Source organism: Choristoneura fumiferana, chromosome Z, assembly GCF_025370935.1.
Source record: "Choristoneura fumiferana chromosome Z, NRCan_CFum_1, whole genome shotgun sequence".
NCBI classification, from domain to species: domain Eukaryota; kingdom Metazoa; phylum Arthropoda; class Insecta; order Lepidoptera; family Tortricidae; genus Choristoneura; species Choristoneura fumiferana.
The window spans coordinates 14,498,659-14,516,279 of NC_133472.1; the positions used below are offsets into that span (position 1 = coordinate 14,498,659).

Here is a 17,621-nt window from a genome sequence, read left to right on the forward strand (position 1 = left end):
TATTAAACTTATTGTAATAATTTGCCATGCCTAGGAAGGTTCTTAATTCATTGACGTTGGTAGGGCGTTGAGCATTTGAAATTGCCTTTATCTTGTCTGGGTTCTTATGCAGTCCATTTCTGTCTATCGTATGTCCTAGGTAATTGAATACTTTGCTTAAAGAAGTGACACTTTCTTTATTGACCCGAAGGTTGCTTTTCTTTAAGTTTCTGCAGGACTTGTTTAAGCCGTGTAAGCAGCTGCTGTTCAGAAGATCCTTGGATTATATGTCATCGAAGAAGCACTTGACTCCCTCAAGGCCCAGTAACAGTTGGTCCATAAATTTCTGCCAGAGGCTTGGGGCTACCTTGACCCCAAACATTAGTCGGTTTACTTTAAAAGTACCCTTGTGTGTACTCAAAGTCTGTAATAGGGCACTTTCTTCGTCCATCACCATATTTAAGTAAGCCTGAGTGATGTCCAAGGTGCAAAACAGTTGTCCTCCGTTCATTTCAGCAAGGATGTCTTCAATTATGGGAATTGGGTATTTTTCGTCCTTAATTCACTTTATTCAAGGTAATTTTGTAGTCAGCGCATAACCTGATACTTCCATTTGGTTTTACTATCGGCACGACAGGTGTACCCCACTCGGAATGATCGATTTTGGTAATTATTCCTTGTTTCTCCAGTCTGTCAATTTCTTCATCGACTTTGCTCGTAATGCATATGGAATTCTGCGTGTTTGATAAAAATCGGTTGCGAATTATCCTTAAGAGTCAGGGTGGCCTCGAACGTTAGGGATTTCCCCAGGTTTGTATTAAAAACAGTGGAATCGTATTCCTCGAGCAATTTACTCAATTCCGGAATCTTTGTGCAGCTTTCGACACTTCTCATGTCGGCAAGTTTAATGTTGAACTCTTTCATCCAACTCCTACCCAAAATCGGTTCTACTTCCTTGTCGATTATGTATAATTGTCCATAGAAATTTTGGCGTTTATAATTACATTTGACGTATGCGACGCCTATGGGGTTTGAAGATCTCACCGGTGTAGGTTCTTAGTGTCATGTTAGTATTAAATATCTTCTTATTTATGTGTAATTTCGTAGTCTCTAAGGAAATTGTAGAAAGTGTTGCGCCGTGTCAAACTCCATGTTGATTTTCTTGCCTTCAATAAGTATAGTAATAATGTATTTATCAGACTTTTCACTCTTAATGAGATTGATCTCTCCGACGCTGTCGGCGCTCAGACTGCTAGTGGAGTTGTTCAGTAAGTTCGTTTCATTACGTTCACGTCTCTGTAAACAAACTCGGGCTAAGTGACCCTCTTTTTGACCCTTGCGACATATAGTTTTATGGCACCGCACTCGTTTGCTTTGTGATCGTCTTTTCCGCAACGGTAGCATTTACCCTTTAAGTCTCTTTATAGAAACGGGTGAACTAATCTCTCGGTGAGTGCGGCGGCGGTTCATTTCGTACTCGAGCTATTTTATTAATGACGTCGGTTGTTGACTTACGAATAGAGGTAGACATCGTTGCATTTTTCATTTTTCCCGATTTCCATTGAAGTCGCAGTATGTACTAATTTCGAAAATGGTGTTGTCTCGCTTTCCTGTAGTACTTTAGTTCGTATTTCTCCATCTTTAAGACCTCGTATAATTGCAGTGATAGGAATGAATCAAGAGTAGGTTTCTTACAGTGGGCATTTGAATTCACAGTTTTGTGACAGTCTCTTCAGTTCTGACGCGTAGACGGCCACTGATTCATCGGCCTGCTGCAAGCGGGATATGAAGTATGTTGAGAAGCCCATATGCTAGGTTTCGGATCAATGTAGTTGTCTAAATGTTTGAAAGTTCTTCAAATGTCTTGTTCACGGGTCGTCTGGAGAACATAGGTCGTAGATTCTTTCGTGTAATTCAGGGGGTAACGTAGACAGTAGCATGTAAACCTTCGTTTAGGGTCAGACACATGTTTAAGCATGAGAAATGTTTGAGAGTCTTTTCACGAAGTTTTTAAAGATTCCTTCTCGTGAAATGGCATGAAAACGTAGTTGTAAGTCCTACGGTTGAATGTGTGCAACTTATATTAAACACATAGTCTTACGAGGTTTTTTTTAAGTTTATATTTGAGAAGGTAACCAATTAATTTGAACGTACTTTCTGGCTTTGGCAACGAGGTCTGCAAAAGGTTTCTCCCAGGTGTACATCTTGATAACTTGAATGCCCGACAAGATCTCATTCATGAGGCGCACTCGCTCGTCCGTACGCAGAGCCGTCTTCAAACGCAGGACTGATGTTCTCTTGCCCAAGTAAGCTGCAAACCACGTGATTATCAAATCGCTGGCAAAACATGTGTGATATTAAGTTAAACTTTTTAATCGTTTGTTAGTCGCAAGGTAGGTAGCTATACATGACGCTAATAAAGTACATAAGATGCATAGAAAAAACTGCACGTTAGTTAGTCGTGTTGATGTGCAGACATCTAAACATATCAAAACGGAGACATTCATCTAGTCATACTAATACTTAACAATCGTGTAAAAATCGTGTCTTTGATGGGGACCAAAATGGCCGAAAAATGATGTAGCTCACTACACTAAGAAGAGCTGGTTTAAAATAAAACGACCATGTACAGTACAACTTTGTGTAGAACGCAGTTCAATAAAAAAACAACAGAACTAAAAGTTAAATAACCTAACCATAAAAATAAAATTTTTAATACAAGCTTTTTCTGCTTACTGTACTTTTTGTTGACTGTGCTTACATTGTCACCCAAAATACATTTGCATACCAAATTTCAAGTCGATGCTTTTAACCGTTGAAGAGTTCCATCCTGTCGAGACGATCCTGGCAGGACTACCAGGATGTCACTACTAGATTATTGTATTGTCACGCTATTTACATAAGTATTCCAAATTTCATGTCAATCTGACTACTGGAAGTTGGTCAAATTTAACTTGCAAGATTTAATTATAGACAGACAGACAACGGGACAGGTGAAACTAATTAAAAGCTTGTAATAAACAGGTTCCTATTTATATTTTGTTTATTTTATACGCATCAAATGTAATACGGAATTTGACTATTTTGTATAAATTAAAAAACTACACAATGCCTGTTATCGAATAGAGAAACAATTTTAAGCTACCTTTACAAATAACAAAGTTAGAAAGGTTTGAAATTCAAGATTAGACAGAGAAAGACATACTGGCATGTGACGTCACACGCCAGTACCGCCACACTTGCTGCATAGAGGAAAGTGTTTGAGAAAGACAGGTATACAGATTTTTTCAAAAAATCACTATAAATCCAATTTCAAATTTTCTCTTCGCTAAACACTGTCTGTATATCTATACTGAGCGGCAAAAAATCTGGCCCTCAAATGTATGCAGAATCGGTAATTTTGTATGAAAGGTGGACCAAATTTTGTGCCGCTGAGTATATATTTTCATAATAATATTAATAGGCATATTCAGGAGTTGTCAAATACCGTATTCCATTGTGGCACCAAATATTTTTTTGTTAGGATCTGGGACTACTTTGATACATGGTCCCATGCATCAAATTTATAGTCTTTCTCCCTTTATACTTTTGTTCAACTAGTTCTTTATTATTTCCAACTATTCGGGCCCGTTTTTCATCACCCCTTGACAAATTTTACGTGATAGATATCTGTGATGCCGTCTCTGCTTGTTTTGTCAAAATAAACAGAGACGGCATCATATTATCTGTCACAAAATTTATTAATGAGTGGTGTAACACAAGCCCTCAACCTTAACTTTATTTCTTTAAATTACAATACGGTATTTGACAACTCCTGAATTTGCCATATCTTAATATTATTACGAAAATATAGATGTACAGACAGTGTTTAGCGAAGAGAAAACTTAAATCCGTTGAAAATTGGATATAGTGATTTTTTGAAAAATCTATATACCTCTCTTTCTCAAACGCTTTTCTCTATGCAGCAAGTATGGCGCTACTGGCGTGTGACGTCACGTGCCAGTATGTCTTTCTCAGTCTAATCTTGAATTTCAAACCTTTATAACTTAGTTATTTGTAAAGGTAGCTTAATAATTGTTTCTCTATTTGATAACAGGCATTGTGTAGTTTTAATTTATAAAACATATACAAAATGTTCAAATACCGCATTTATTGTATCAACTAATAAATAACGGTATTAACATCAGCAGTGCTTAGTGAACAGTTTACTGTGTCATCCGTCCGCATCCATCAGAGTAACCTAAAGTAAACATTATGCTGTGTATAGGGCACACTGATAGGCACTATTTGTATTCCACAGTTGAGTCATCAGCGCAAAGTCAGAAACGCTGCAACTAAAATTACGGAATTTGGATAATGTATTTATTTACAATGTGGATGACACCTAAATAGTAAATCTTTTTAGGGTTCCGGAGCCAAAATGGCAAAAACGGAACCCTTATAGTTTCGCCATGTCTGTCTGTCTGTCTGTCTGTCTATCTGTCTGTCCGTCCGCGGCTTTGCTCAGGAACTATCCATGCTAGAAAGCTGTAATTTACAATAAAAAAATCAAAAATATTTTTTTTAGGGTACCTCCCATGGACGTAAAGTGGGGGTGTTTTTTTTTTCATCCAACCCTATAGTGTGAGGTATCATTGGATAGGTCTTTTAAAACCATTATGATGATGATGATGATGATGATGACGTGTTCCTGTTGTCCCTAGTTAGCATGGGCTCGCAGAAGAGTCATTACTAATTAATCCGAGATTATTTCATTAATATGCGCACAATGGATGCAATCGGATGTTAAAATGAGCGCTGCAGACGTTTTGTTTAGGCTAAGCCGTACGAATTTTGGCAAATAAATGTATTCTTTCTTTCTTTCTAAGAGTAAGGACTATTGGCCTTTATCACAAAAACTTAAACACGTCTTAGACAAATCAAAATTGACTGTTATCTAAAACGGACAAGCATGGCCACAAGTTTATGGATCGTCTATTGTAATAACCAGAGCTCAGAAAGGGTGAGCTGTTTTGAGAGCTTGCTACTTGCATAACATAGGACATATCCTGTCATTTAATGGTAGCTGTCCTATAATATTTTCCTAACTATAAGTGGATAGGTATTAAACACAAGACGAAATGCATTGAATATAGAAAGTATAGAAAAACTGATAATTATTACATTTCTTACAATAATTCAGAAACTTAAAAATAAATTTAAAAGCTTAATCAGTACTCGTTTTGCAATGTATTGTCATATCAGTTTAATCATACATAATGACATAATGAGTAAAGTTTTATTTTGTTTTAATTTTCATCTTCAGGGTGTAGGTATCTAAATTAATATCTACTCATGACAGTAATAAAAAATATAAGAATAGCTCACCATTTCCAAGCTCTGATACATGGCAAGCGAAACCTGTTCATTCCCTTTAAGTACATATTATTATGTACATATGTACTTGTATGTACATGTTTACTTTTATAATTAAAACGGACACTTATCAAAACCAGTAAGATATGAAGTACCTTGTAACGGTATGAAGGCGAGCATGAATCCGACGCCGACGATTGCGGCCCAGCTGATTTCCTGCCACATAAGGTACGTGATGATGACCGTAGCCAGCGGCCCTATCCACAGGTAGTGCAGGAATATCACTGCCACATCGAACCGGTTAACATCGTTGGACAGCAGATTCACTACCTGCCCGACCGTTGTCTCCCCGAGGGCCGTCTTCGATAGCCTCAAAGACTGGAAGAATACAAATCGTTAAAATACCACCGCAGAATTAACGTCTAGGCGAATAATCAACTGCCATTTGTCCGCTATTCGATTTTTCTTCTATTTAAATATCAATCCTTCTAAAAGTTAAGTTGAAATGTGAAAGTATCGTTTAAGTATTTAGAAAACGCCTATACATTAAAAAGAAAAGGCAATGTTGCGTGCAAAAATTGAAAGTTATAAAAGGCGTCTTCAAATTATTCCAGAGTTGCTTTGCTTTGCCTTTCCAGAGTTGAGTTACCTTGCTTGTTATAGAATTATTTTTGGCGTTGAGTTTGACTTTGAACTCTACATACATGAACTGTTCAGCAAGAGTAGGTATGTACCTAAATAAGAACTAAATAAACAGATTTCCTTAAGATGTTTGTTTTTATTGGGTAAAATACTCAAAAAATTAGTATATAAGTCTCTCGGTAGTTTCACGTTTCATATTCAAAGTTTAAATGAGTAGGTTGTGTATATAGGACATAGTTTCTTATAATGTTAACTTAATGACTAAAACATGAATTCAGTATTGATAAAACGAGTTACCGTATTTCAATAGACAATGGGGGTTAATTTGATTGAACGCCCCTGTAAATGATTGTCGTTTTTTTAGTGAGGTTGACAAATGTTGTAGTAGGCATATTCGATATTTAAAGCATTGCGCGTCAAAGGCTTGATTACTTTTTTAACCGAAAATGCCCATGAAAACCCTTTACAGGGGTGTGCAGTCAAAGTAACCCAATAACCTGCCAAAACATTCCGGAAGAATTTTCAAGACACTTCTATAACTATAGAATTGCCTAGATATTATAAAAATACACGAGTTTGACACAAATATTAATTATGCGCCATTGAAAGTACTTAAGTATCCTTAATTTAAACTAACCTTTCGATATATGAGAGAGCAACAGGCAACTCGAAACTTCATGCCCATATGCAATATCGCCATCATGTACGAATGTACCACTAACACGTTGAGAGCCGAGCACAGCACCACAGCTCCGGCGTACCAGTACGCCTCTTCCAGTGACACGGATACCTTGTTGCTAGTTGTGTAAAAGTCCACCAACTTCCCAAGGAACACTGGTTGCGCAAGACTGAAAACATAAGTATTCGTTGAAAACTTAGCAAATATGCGTGCATTCAGAAGAAATCTCTGACTGTGACAGACACGAAATACCATACAAAACACTAGAATGAAAAACATTCGTTTAATGAATAAATTTTACATCAAAAAAAGGCGCTACTTCATTGTGAACACGATATTGGGCTGAAAGTTACTAATAAATGATTAATTTTAATTAGGTAATCTTATTTTCGCCAGGTGTTTTTTAGTCAACCCATTCGCGCTATTTTTTAGACATGCTAAAGGATCATGTGCTTTTTTGTAAGAAATCTGGTATAAAACCAACAGAGCTGAGTGAGAGTTAGGTCATTAAATGGATCTTTAAAACTACTTCATTTCGTTTTATGAGCACAAAGTTGAATTCCATTGCAGAGATTGATATTTCTATTTTAGTGTTCTAATTTAGCCCTCGATAAACACTTCAAACTCGTTCGCTTCGCGAGCTGGCAATTATTATTATATTTTAAAAGAAACCTGTTTTAGAAACTAACTACATATACTAAAATACCAATATATCTCAGATTTGCAATGGAACTCGACTTGGTATCCATGCATAATGAAATGAAGTATCAAAGATCTATTTTAACAGGTAGCTCTCAAATCTTGGTTTTTAGACTATTTTGACGCATGATCATTTAATACTTCTAAAAAACTTTTCATCGATTAAACAGATAGTGAAAGCCCTTTCCGATTTGTATATTAGACTATAGGTCCAAGCCACATTTTTCCACTGGACTATTAAACTAAAAGGCTTAAATTAAGATTTTCCACCCATTTGCTTTATTTATTCAAATATACTTAATTAAAAGGTCATAAAATATTCAAAATCTATCAAAAAAAAAACCTCAACTTGGTTACAAGTTTTTGTAACCAAGTGCCCATTACATCCCTATCATTTTTATGGCACTTCATTTACTTTCCAAACATATGAGTGCAATTGTTAAAAAGTAAATTAATTAAAAATTATTATGAAAGTACATACTTGCGCTGCGGCTAGATTATGCTATGCAATCCTGTGACGATATATTCAAAACCCATAGTAATATCCCACTAGTAATAAAATAGGTAAGCACTATGTGACCAGCGTCACAGCTTACCTAATGTTTCTTAAATAGGATATGATCTGAGAATCACTGTCACAACGTTCGCTACTAAGAGTGCCACTTTCGACGACAAGACTAGCTATACAAATACTTGTGAACTCGATTCAACTACCACTTTAATAAATCGAGTCATTAGCGTCATTACATTACGGATCAATTTACATACTATTGTTCAAGAACTAAAACCATACTTTAATGAACACGTTCAGTGTAGATCCTTACATATTAGTATTCGGCTTAGTAATTACTAATTATATACGTTAAGATACGACACGGTCTAATTACACTATTTAAAGAGTTAATTTATTGTTCTAAACAAGTATTCTACCGTTGCTACGAACTACTTTTTTCTTACGAGATCTATAGTTATTTTTTCCTGTATTCGATACACAATACTCTTCATGTATGCTCACTTCTCACGCGTAGCATTGAGTCGTATAATTTCAGACTGTAAAGTGGCTAGCCAGTCATACAGTACAAAGTGTCTCCTATTTTCGAAAGCGCTGATGAGTGAACCCAGCATGACAGGCTGGTGGATCCTGGGATAAAATCAGACAGGAATAGATATTATTTTTTGCAGACCTTCGATAAGGGGGAGGTGTCCTATTAGGTTGTAACTTCCTTTATGTTTGTTACCCCACTCCGTTGTTTATGTATTCTTTTTATTTTATTTAGGAGGGTATTATTTCCCGTTTGGTTCAATATAAATTTAAAGAAAAACCCCATAGGTAACTACGTAAGAAAAGTTTTATTTTTGTTAAAACAATTTTCAATACTTAATAATAGTCATTGAACATGGTTGAGAATTAATGTGGGAATCATTTTTAGGTACTCTTACACACAGAGTAACAGTTTAATTTCCCAACTCTCAACTCTCCGAAACCAAAAAAAAATCTCAGTGTATATTCTTATGCTTTTATAGAACACAGTAGGTTCGGTTAGGTTTGTTTTATGAAAGTTCCGAAAAAAATATAGTTTCAGAGAAAATCCTGAGTTGGGAAATGAAACAGTTTGGCAAATGAAACATTTGCGAATCGTGAGTTGGGAAAAGGCAGAGAACCAGAATTTTGACAACTACCATAATTAGACGTTTCAGAGGTTACACGCATTTTTTCTACTGAACTATTTTATTAGGAGGCTGACCTGTCATTTTTTCAAACTTGTTGTAAGGCCATTGTTAGCCGAATTACTTCTACCTCGGTTAATAGATTGGCATTTCTACTTTACCCGTTTAAAAAAAGGAATCTTTTGTTTTTCGATTTTTCAATCATCAGAAATGCTGCTCTAGCCAAAAGCAAATCTGTTAAACCTTCATGTTTATATTTTAATATAAACACCCTGGCTAGTTTTTGATATGTGTGCATTTTGTATTTTGATTTAAATATTGTTCTATCTTTCCTTTCTGTCTGCTGTCGTCACTTCTGTCATGTGTCGCTTACTGTAAACAATATACTCGTTTTATTTTTAGTGACTCAGGGCCCATAACCAATTCAAGGAAACGAGAGTGGCAGGGTAAATAAAACGAGTATATTGTTTACAGTACGCGACACAAGACAGAAGTGATGACAGCAGACAAAACAGAATGATAGAACAATAAAATCACATCCTTGGTGTCCATGATTGTCAATTTGTCAGGGAGTTCTGTACCGAGCCCAGCGATGGTGCAAATGCAACTCTGCCTGCGAACTTCACTGAATGAAAACAGAAGTTTTACATTTTGAGCGAACAGCGGACAGAAAACATTTAATCAAAATAAAATTATTAATCAGAATCAGAGCACGCAGCTTTATTCATGATGCGAGGTGTACATAGGCTAACAATTTGGTGACAAAGTCAAAACGTACAAAATGATACAAATGCATTGTTAAGTAATATTTTATATGGAATTTTTAGAGTCAGATAAGAAATCAAACGTAGGATCACTGATCACTCTTTTATTTAACTTTTAACAATTTCTCACAAAAATGCGCACGTACTTATTCTATCAAGTGGTTAGACGTTACTCCTGTGATTGCCGTTCTCCGAGTGTCCTCCTCTCTTCGCTACGTGGACCTCGTCTCGCTATCCCCTCTTGATCGGTCACGTGACTTGATCACGTGATTTGTAAAGGAAATTAATTGAACAACCGTTATACAAAATTCTTAATGCTATCGTACCGAAAATAAATACAAACTTTATATTCAATATCCTTATAATTTGTAACAATACGGCCTGCCATCTAGTAATATTTATAATTAAAATTATATTAACCTTACAGAATAAATCACAGTATTTATTATTCACGTGTAAAAATATAATATTTGTCCAAAGGTTTGTAATGAATGATCTGTCGCAGTGATATCAATAAGATTTCTCTTCCAAGGAAAAGAAAAGATTTTTCACTACCGCCGTCTATATTTAAACCAAGTATACTAGTATACTATAATAAACAATGTACCTAAGTACTATAACGATTGTAAATTTAAGTATTTGTCCTGCGATATTTATAATTTATATTTATTTTTATAGCTTTTCTTACGACAAATTTTCAAGCAACGTTTTCTGGACTGGTATACCGAAAAAAAAACAGGTGCCGACACTATTATAACAAAATAAAATAAGAACATAAATTTGTATAATATAGTGTAGATACACCTTAAACCAATGCCCACTAAAAGAGATAGTTGTGCAATAAAACGATTGAAGGTCGTTGCTTCTTGACTGATAAGACACCTGAAACTTATACTCGTACTATAATAACTGAGATATCATTTAAACTAGTGATAACTAGTATATGACTTGAGATCATCTTATCGCGCACGATAATGTTATGACACTTATGACAATTCACTGATGGATATATGATATTTAATTGGTACATTTAATGTTGAAATTATCAAGGACGAAATAGCATCGTAATGTTTCTTGTATCTGCTTTGTTAGAAGTAAACCGAAACTCTTAAAGACAATGCTCTTTGGACTTTTGGAGGAAGTTTTTCAACAAATTCACTAGGTAGGTATGCCATTTTGTCGCACTACATGCCGATATTTTTATTCTACATTTAAATCGGAAGGACAGTAATTTAACGCATTTTGTAACTTTACAAACAAGTAACCATGTTGATCTTAGACTTACCTACTGTTAGTTATAAAAACTTTCCAAAATGAAATAGTAAGGTTTGATTAGATTCATTGCTCACGTGCACGGAGGTAAAAACTTATCCGAAATTCACGATTTTAATCAAATTTCTAAATAAAATAACGCAAGTTTGCAAGCGCTTGTCATTTCATCATACATTTTATTCTCCAATATTGACGCACGGTGGACATATTCAAGAGGTCATAAAAGCATTCCTATAATTCATTCAGTCACATAACACTCTGTGATTAATAAAATAATAATAATAATAAATTTGTTTCAGACCAAGGATCCATATTACTGTTAGTATAGTTTGTGCAAACTTAGAAAAACTAGTGTTAGTGGTAAACAATTAATAAAGCAGAAAACAACAACAAAAAAATTAAAACATGGTCTAAATTTAATACGGAGTGTCAAGGTCTAGTCAACAAAGATTGATCTTGAACGAATTAGATTAAAAACTCCTAGAGATACGACGCCACTTGTCATGCATGCCACCAAAAACACAAACATGTCGTAAAGAAAACTAACAGTTTTCTATGAATTGTAATTGTCTATCTTTTTATGGTAACACGGTAGACATTATTTCGTTTAAAACTGACTTAGTGGCTTTGAGTACCTACCGGTAATTAGGCGCAGAATGATCGCGACAGTGTTGCATTACGAGCTCGACAGGAAGGCCGGTTGATTGGCAAAGGAGCAAAGTCTCCGCTGACACAGATTATTGATGATTCATTGAAAGGTCCATGTGAGCAAAGTGACTAGTAAAAACCACAGCAGTTAGCAATATTTTTAGCATTACCAATCAACAGGACAGAAATCATAAGGATGAAAATATTGTTTTTACTAATTAGGTACTTACATAAGTTGCAGAATAGCATAGACGCTTTTGTGGCCAAGGATGTTTAGCTAATTGAGTAGGTATCGCTCTTCCTTTGTAAGTACCTACCTCGTGTGTTCATAAGTTTTGAGACAAACTTCGCGATTAAAAATAAAACAAATTAATACTGGCAGCTGTTTTATTTCTTTTTCTAGTTTTGAATTTGGAATGTTCCTGTTCTATTTGTGCATTTTAAAATTCATTTCAACTATTTTTCTCGTGATGGAGGGAACAAAAGAATTACGTGCGACTGTTATTTCGCTTCATATGGCTGGAAAAAAACCAATGGAGATTTTCCGTGACATCGCCAAAGGAGTGGCCGTCCGAGGTCTGTAAGAACGACTGCGAATATCAAAAAAATTAGAGAGCGTCTTCGTCGAAATCCGTGTCGCACTCAGAAGAGACTCGCTCTGCAGACTAACATTTCGCGTATTTCAGTCAACAGAATATTGAAATACGATCTCAAGGTGAAGGCTTACAGTCGTAGAAAAGTTCACTTCCTAAATGATCGCCTCCGTAAATTACGACGCGAACGTTGTCCAGTGCTGCTTAAGAGACAGGATGCCAAAAAGATACTCTTCACCGATGAAAAAATTTTCACGGTCGAAGAAAAGTTCCACCGACAAAACAATAAAGTTTATGCCAAAAGCAGCAAAGATGTTCCAGCTTCAGCACGAAATGTCTGGCGTACCCATCATCGGCGAGTGTGATGGTATGGTGGGGGTTTCGTACGAAGGTGTCACTCCACTCCATTTGCCAACAAGGCGTGAAGGTGAAAGCAAAAAATTATCAAAGTGACATTTTAGAAACTGGTGAAACCCCTGTCTAGTACTTTATTTCATGGCAAAGAATGGATTTTCCAGCAAGACTCAGCACCGGCCCACAAGGCTAAAACGACTCAAGCTTGGTTAGAAAAGATCTTCCTAAAATTACTCGTAAATTACGACGCGGGTGGCTTAAGAGACAGGATGCCAAAAAGATACTCTTCACCGATGAAAAAATTTTCACGGTCGAAGAAAAGTTCCACCGACAAAACAATAAAGTTTATGCCAAAAGCAGCAAAGATGTTCCAGCTTCAGCACGAAATGTCTGGCGTACCCATCATCCGGCGAGTGTGATGGTATGGTGGGGGGTTTCGTACGAAGGTGTCACTCCACTCCATTTTTGCCAACAAGGCGTGAAGGTGAAAGCAAAAAATTATCAAAGTGACATTTTAGAAACTGGTGAAACCCCTGTCTAGTACTTTATTTCATGGCAAAGAATGGATTTTCCAGCAAGACTCAGCACCGGCCCACAAGGCTAAAACGACTCAAGCTTGGTTAAGAGAAAATTTGCCAGACTTCATCGCGGTGGAAGAATGGCCACCCTCCAGTCCTGATCTCAACCCACTGGACTACTCTTTGTGGACTGAATTGGAACTCAGGGCCTGCCAAAAGTCCCATCCAAACTTGGATTCTCTAAAGCGGGCCCTCATCAGAGAAGCGAAGCAAAGCCCACTGGAGAAGATTCGTGCTGCGATTGAAGACTGGCGCGAACGTCTAAGAGCTTGTATAAAGAATCGAGGCGGTCATTTCGAGTAGAAATTGCATGTAATTGTTGGTTAGTGTCAACTTATCATTAGCTGAAAATTTTATATATATAACTTAATTTTTGAATTTTTTATGTAACTTTTATTTCGTCTCAAAACTTTTGAACACGCGAGGTACATAACTTTACACAAGTGTCTTGGTCATAGAGATAGAAGAGATCGACATGGGTGACTTTGTGAGGGTTTTTTTGTTTTTATTTTGATAAGATATGGAATATTAAACAATAATAAGTTGTCGCGGTAGAACTCAACTAAAAAAATCGGCCAAGTGCGAGTCGGACTTGTGCACCGAGAGTGCCGTATAAATTTGTAATTACGTCAAAATTTACCATCTTCATACCTACAAGGACTAGATGATGATGATGATCATGAACATGTAGATGATGTAAATGATGGTATAAATGAAATGGGCTGGTAATGATGATGACGATGATGTAGATGAAAATGATGTTGATGATGATAGTGAAATAATTGTGATGAATAGATATCATTTAATAATATTGTAAATGTGTTTAAAAAAATATACCTCGTTGAGTTTCTTGCCGGATTCTTCTCAACAGAGGTTTTTCCGAACCGGTGGTAGATTTTTTTGACATTCACAAGTGCTTGTTATAGCCTCAATGGAATAAAGATATTTTGACTTTGATAGTGATGATGTAAATTATGTTCATGATGATGTTGATGATGTAGAAGATGATAAAGATGATGACGACGATGATGTAGATAAAGATTTATATGATGATGATACTACTGACGTAGATGTTGATAATAATGCTGATGATGATGATGACGATGATGTAGATAATGATTTAGATGATGACGTAGATGTAAATGATGTAGATGATTATAATGATGATGTAAATGATGATGATGATAAAATTAATGTAGATGATTATAATGATGATGATGATGATGATGTAGATGATGTAAATCATGTAGATGATGATATAGATGATGTAGTTGATGATAATGAATGATGCTGATGCTGATGATGATGATGATGACGATGATGTAGATTTTGATTTAAATGATGATGATGATTAAGATGTAAATGATGAAAATGATAATTTTGATCATGATAATGAAGATGATGATGATTGTTACTGATGATGATGATGGTCATTGCTGGCGATGAAAATGATTATGATGATGGTGATGATGATGATGACATGGACCCATTTCAAAATATGTACTAGTTAACTACACTCAACCAACACTGCCGCTGCGCGCTTTTTTCGCAATTTTTAAAGGAACCTGTTACTGTCCAGTAAGTAAGTATGAAATTCCATTACATATCAAGTGTACTAGGTTACTTCCTGGACACTAGCCTAGTCTCCAGGATGCGTTACTTTCTGCGACGATTTTGATGATGTAATGGCAACATTTTATACCATTTTTGAGAAAAATAATAAACTTATGTGATTCGTTTTTAATTAAAGTGCGATTTAGTAGTGTCAGAACATAATGGAATTCTCTAAACTAAACAGTTTTAGTGACTTTTTTTGCTGCAAGTGGCTCTTAATCCTATTCAAAGAAGATATTCTATTAAAATGTTATTGCAAAGAAGAGATGAAACTGAACGGGTCTGAATGGAACTGTTTTTGTACGCGTAGCTCACTTATATATAATATAAAAAATAGTAACCTGCGATACGATTGTTAAGCAGGTAAAGTTATGACCGTTTCGTTTCGTGTAGCCTCTCTACGGCCCGCGCAAGTAATGAGAACGACAAAAGATTGAAATGTAGTTATAGTGTCCGCTAGCGCTATGACTTCACGGTAAACGCAAGGTCAATGTGGAAACGACGAACATAATCGCAGCATTACCTTAAATTATACAATAGCTACATATTTTGAGCAAACCTACGTCAGGTCAATAATTTCGCAACATTTTCACCTTTGTTATCAATCCAGTGGTCGTTCACATTGGTGCAAAATATCAACATATTTGTTATTCGCTTCTTTAATTTATATTACGAACGCAATGCAATGCTTTCGGCGGTTAGTCACTAAATTATCTTGTGGTAATGAACTTACAGATTTTCACAAACAACTAAACAACGTGTGTGTACCTATTTAGTCTGTGTTCCGAATCCATGTGATAACTTTTACAATTTGTGCATAGTGCATATTAATAAATATCGCTAGTTTTAATTATAAATAGTTAAATCGCACTCAGAGATGTTTTATTATCTACTAATGAACATGTACAGTCAGTCCATTTGGGTCCTTAGTCCAGTCTACTAGGAGATTCGTTGTATGAAGACTTCCCAATAATTCTTCCGCCTATGAAACTTGACACGATTACAATTATCCAACAACTTTTATTACGAGAAGTTAGATATTTTTACCTAAACATGAAAATCGTTAACTATAGTTCACTGAAAAATTCCACGGACTGAAATTCTTTCTGTATACGTAGGTAAGGTACCTATGTACTACTTAGAATATGTATGTAAAAGTATCCAATTTTTTTTTTATTTCAGACACCGCAAATTGAACTTTTAACATTTTGCACTATAACTTTTAGTGAAAAACTGCTCTGCTGATTTTTATTTTTTAATAAACTTTTTCATGTTCAAATACGTAGCTTTTTTCAGTTATCCAAAAGTCTTTTCATTTTGAAACATATTTTTTTTTTGCTTAATTAATGATTATAATACTGAGCGCCAAAAAATCTGGCCCTCAAACGTATACAGAATCGGTAATTTTGTATGAAGGGTGGGCCAAATTTTATGCCGCTGAGTATATATTAAAACAGATTAATCAATCATTCAACATATTTTCAAACGTTCATATACTTTTAAGGATATAACTAAACGCAGACGAGATGTACCCGTAGTTCGCGGGCTAAATAAAGTCAGCGCGTAAGGTTGAAATTGTAACAAAAGGTAGTCGCATGTCAGTAGCTATGTAACAAGAAAGTATGTAGGTACATTTCAAAATAAAACACCATATTCGTTTCTGAAAAAACGATTTTGCCAGTAAATAATATTTCTGTGCAGTTGTTCGGCGTTTGTTGTTTTCGCCTCTTAAGCGCTCTGCAGATTTCGTAACTTTATTTTTAAGATCTTCTGGGTATCCGTCGAATACAGTAATAGAGCACTGTTCATAATCTTTACGTAGGTCCAAACTGACTTTAGTTCCACATCACCACTGGTAGCGTAGCAGCCAAAATAATCAGTATATGGGACACATTAGAAAACTGAGCTTTCTTTGAAACGGTATAAGGTTTAATTACGGGATGAGTGCGAAATAAGTTAACACGTCATATTATCATAAGATCATCTCTTGGATTTTTTTGTTTTTGACAATCACCGAGAAGAGTACCAACTTGTCAGTGATCGTTTCATCTCTTTGATTTGGAGCTTGACGGCTTTTTTAGGGTTCCGTACTCAAAGGGTGCCAACAGGACCCTATTACTGAGACTCCGCTGTCTGTCTGTCTGTCTGTCTGTCCGTCCGTCTGTAACAGGGCTCTATCTCTGAAGCCGTAAATGTTAGACACTTGAAATTTTCACAGATGATGTAACACTGTGGCCGCTATAACAACAAATACTAAAAATAAAATAAAGTTACAAATTAAAGGGGGTCGTCATACAAGAAACGTGATTTTTTCAGCGTTTTTGGTTGCTAGCCGTTATTAGCCGCTGCTAAGGCGATCGAGTCGCCTAGCAACGGGTACCTTTATCGTTTGAATATTTACCTTTAAGTTTGCGATTTTAATGATGTTTTATAAAAGCTTCGATAATATAATATAGTGACTGTCTGCAGATTGTCTGGTTTATTCGTTTTTGTGCAAAATTAATACAGAAATTTATGAGCCACAAACCTCAATGAAGCCAACTTTGATAAAGCGCTCGCCAAATCCACACCGTATTAATCACTATGTTTACCTATTGTTTTTTACACTAAAAAAATCATACTAAGTATTTAACACTATTTACAAGGTTTATAATACAGTTTTACACTAGTCGAGCTTCTTATTATTTAATTACACAACATACGAAGTCCGCCGAATTTCCCGCGAATGAACCGCGCTGACAGACAGCAATTTTTTTTGAGCCGTGCGCGGCGTTCG

At 35.7% G+C, this 17,621-nt stretch overlaps 1 protein-coding gene across 1 annotated transcript in view; it reads right to left on the minus strand.

Annotated features, from left to right (window-relative positions):
- LOC141428611 (probable multidrug resistance-associated protein lethal(2)03659) overlaps positions 1 to 17,621 on the minus strand; it is a 53,632-nt gene that overhangs the window by 23,264 nt on the left and 12,747 nt on the right. The window contains exons 5-8 of the mRNA XM_074088617.1: positions 8,370 to 8,495; positions 6,614 to 6,824; positions 5,490 to 5,712; positions 2,134 to 2,290 (exon numbers count right to left, since the gene is read on the minus strand). Of these exons, the coding sequence (XP_073944718.1) occupies positions 2,134 to 2,290; positions 5,490 to 5,712; positions 6,614 to 6,824; positions 8,370 to 8,495 (717 nt within the window). The remainder of the gene's footprint in view (positions 1 to 2,133; positions 2,291 to 5,489; positions 5,713 to 6,613; positions 6,825 to 8,369; positions 8,496 to 17,621) is intronic.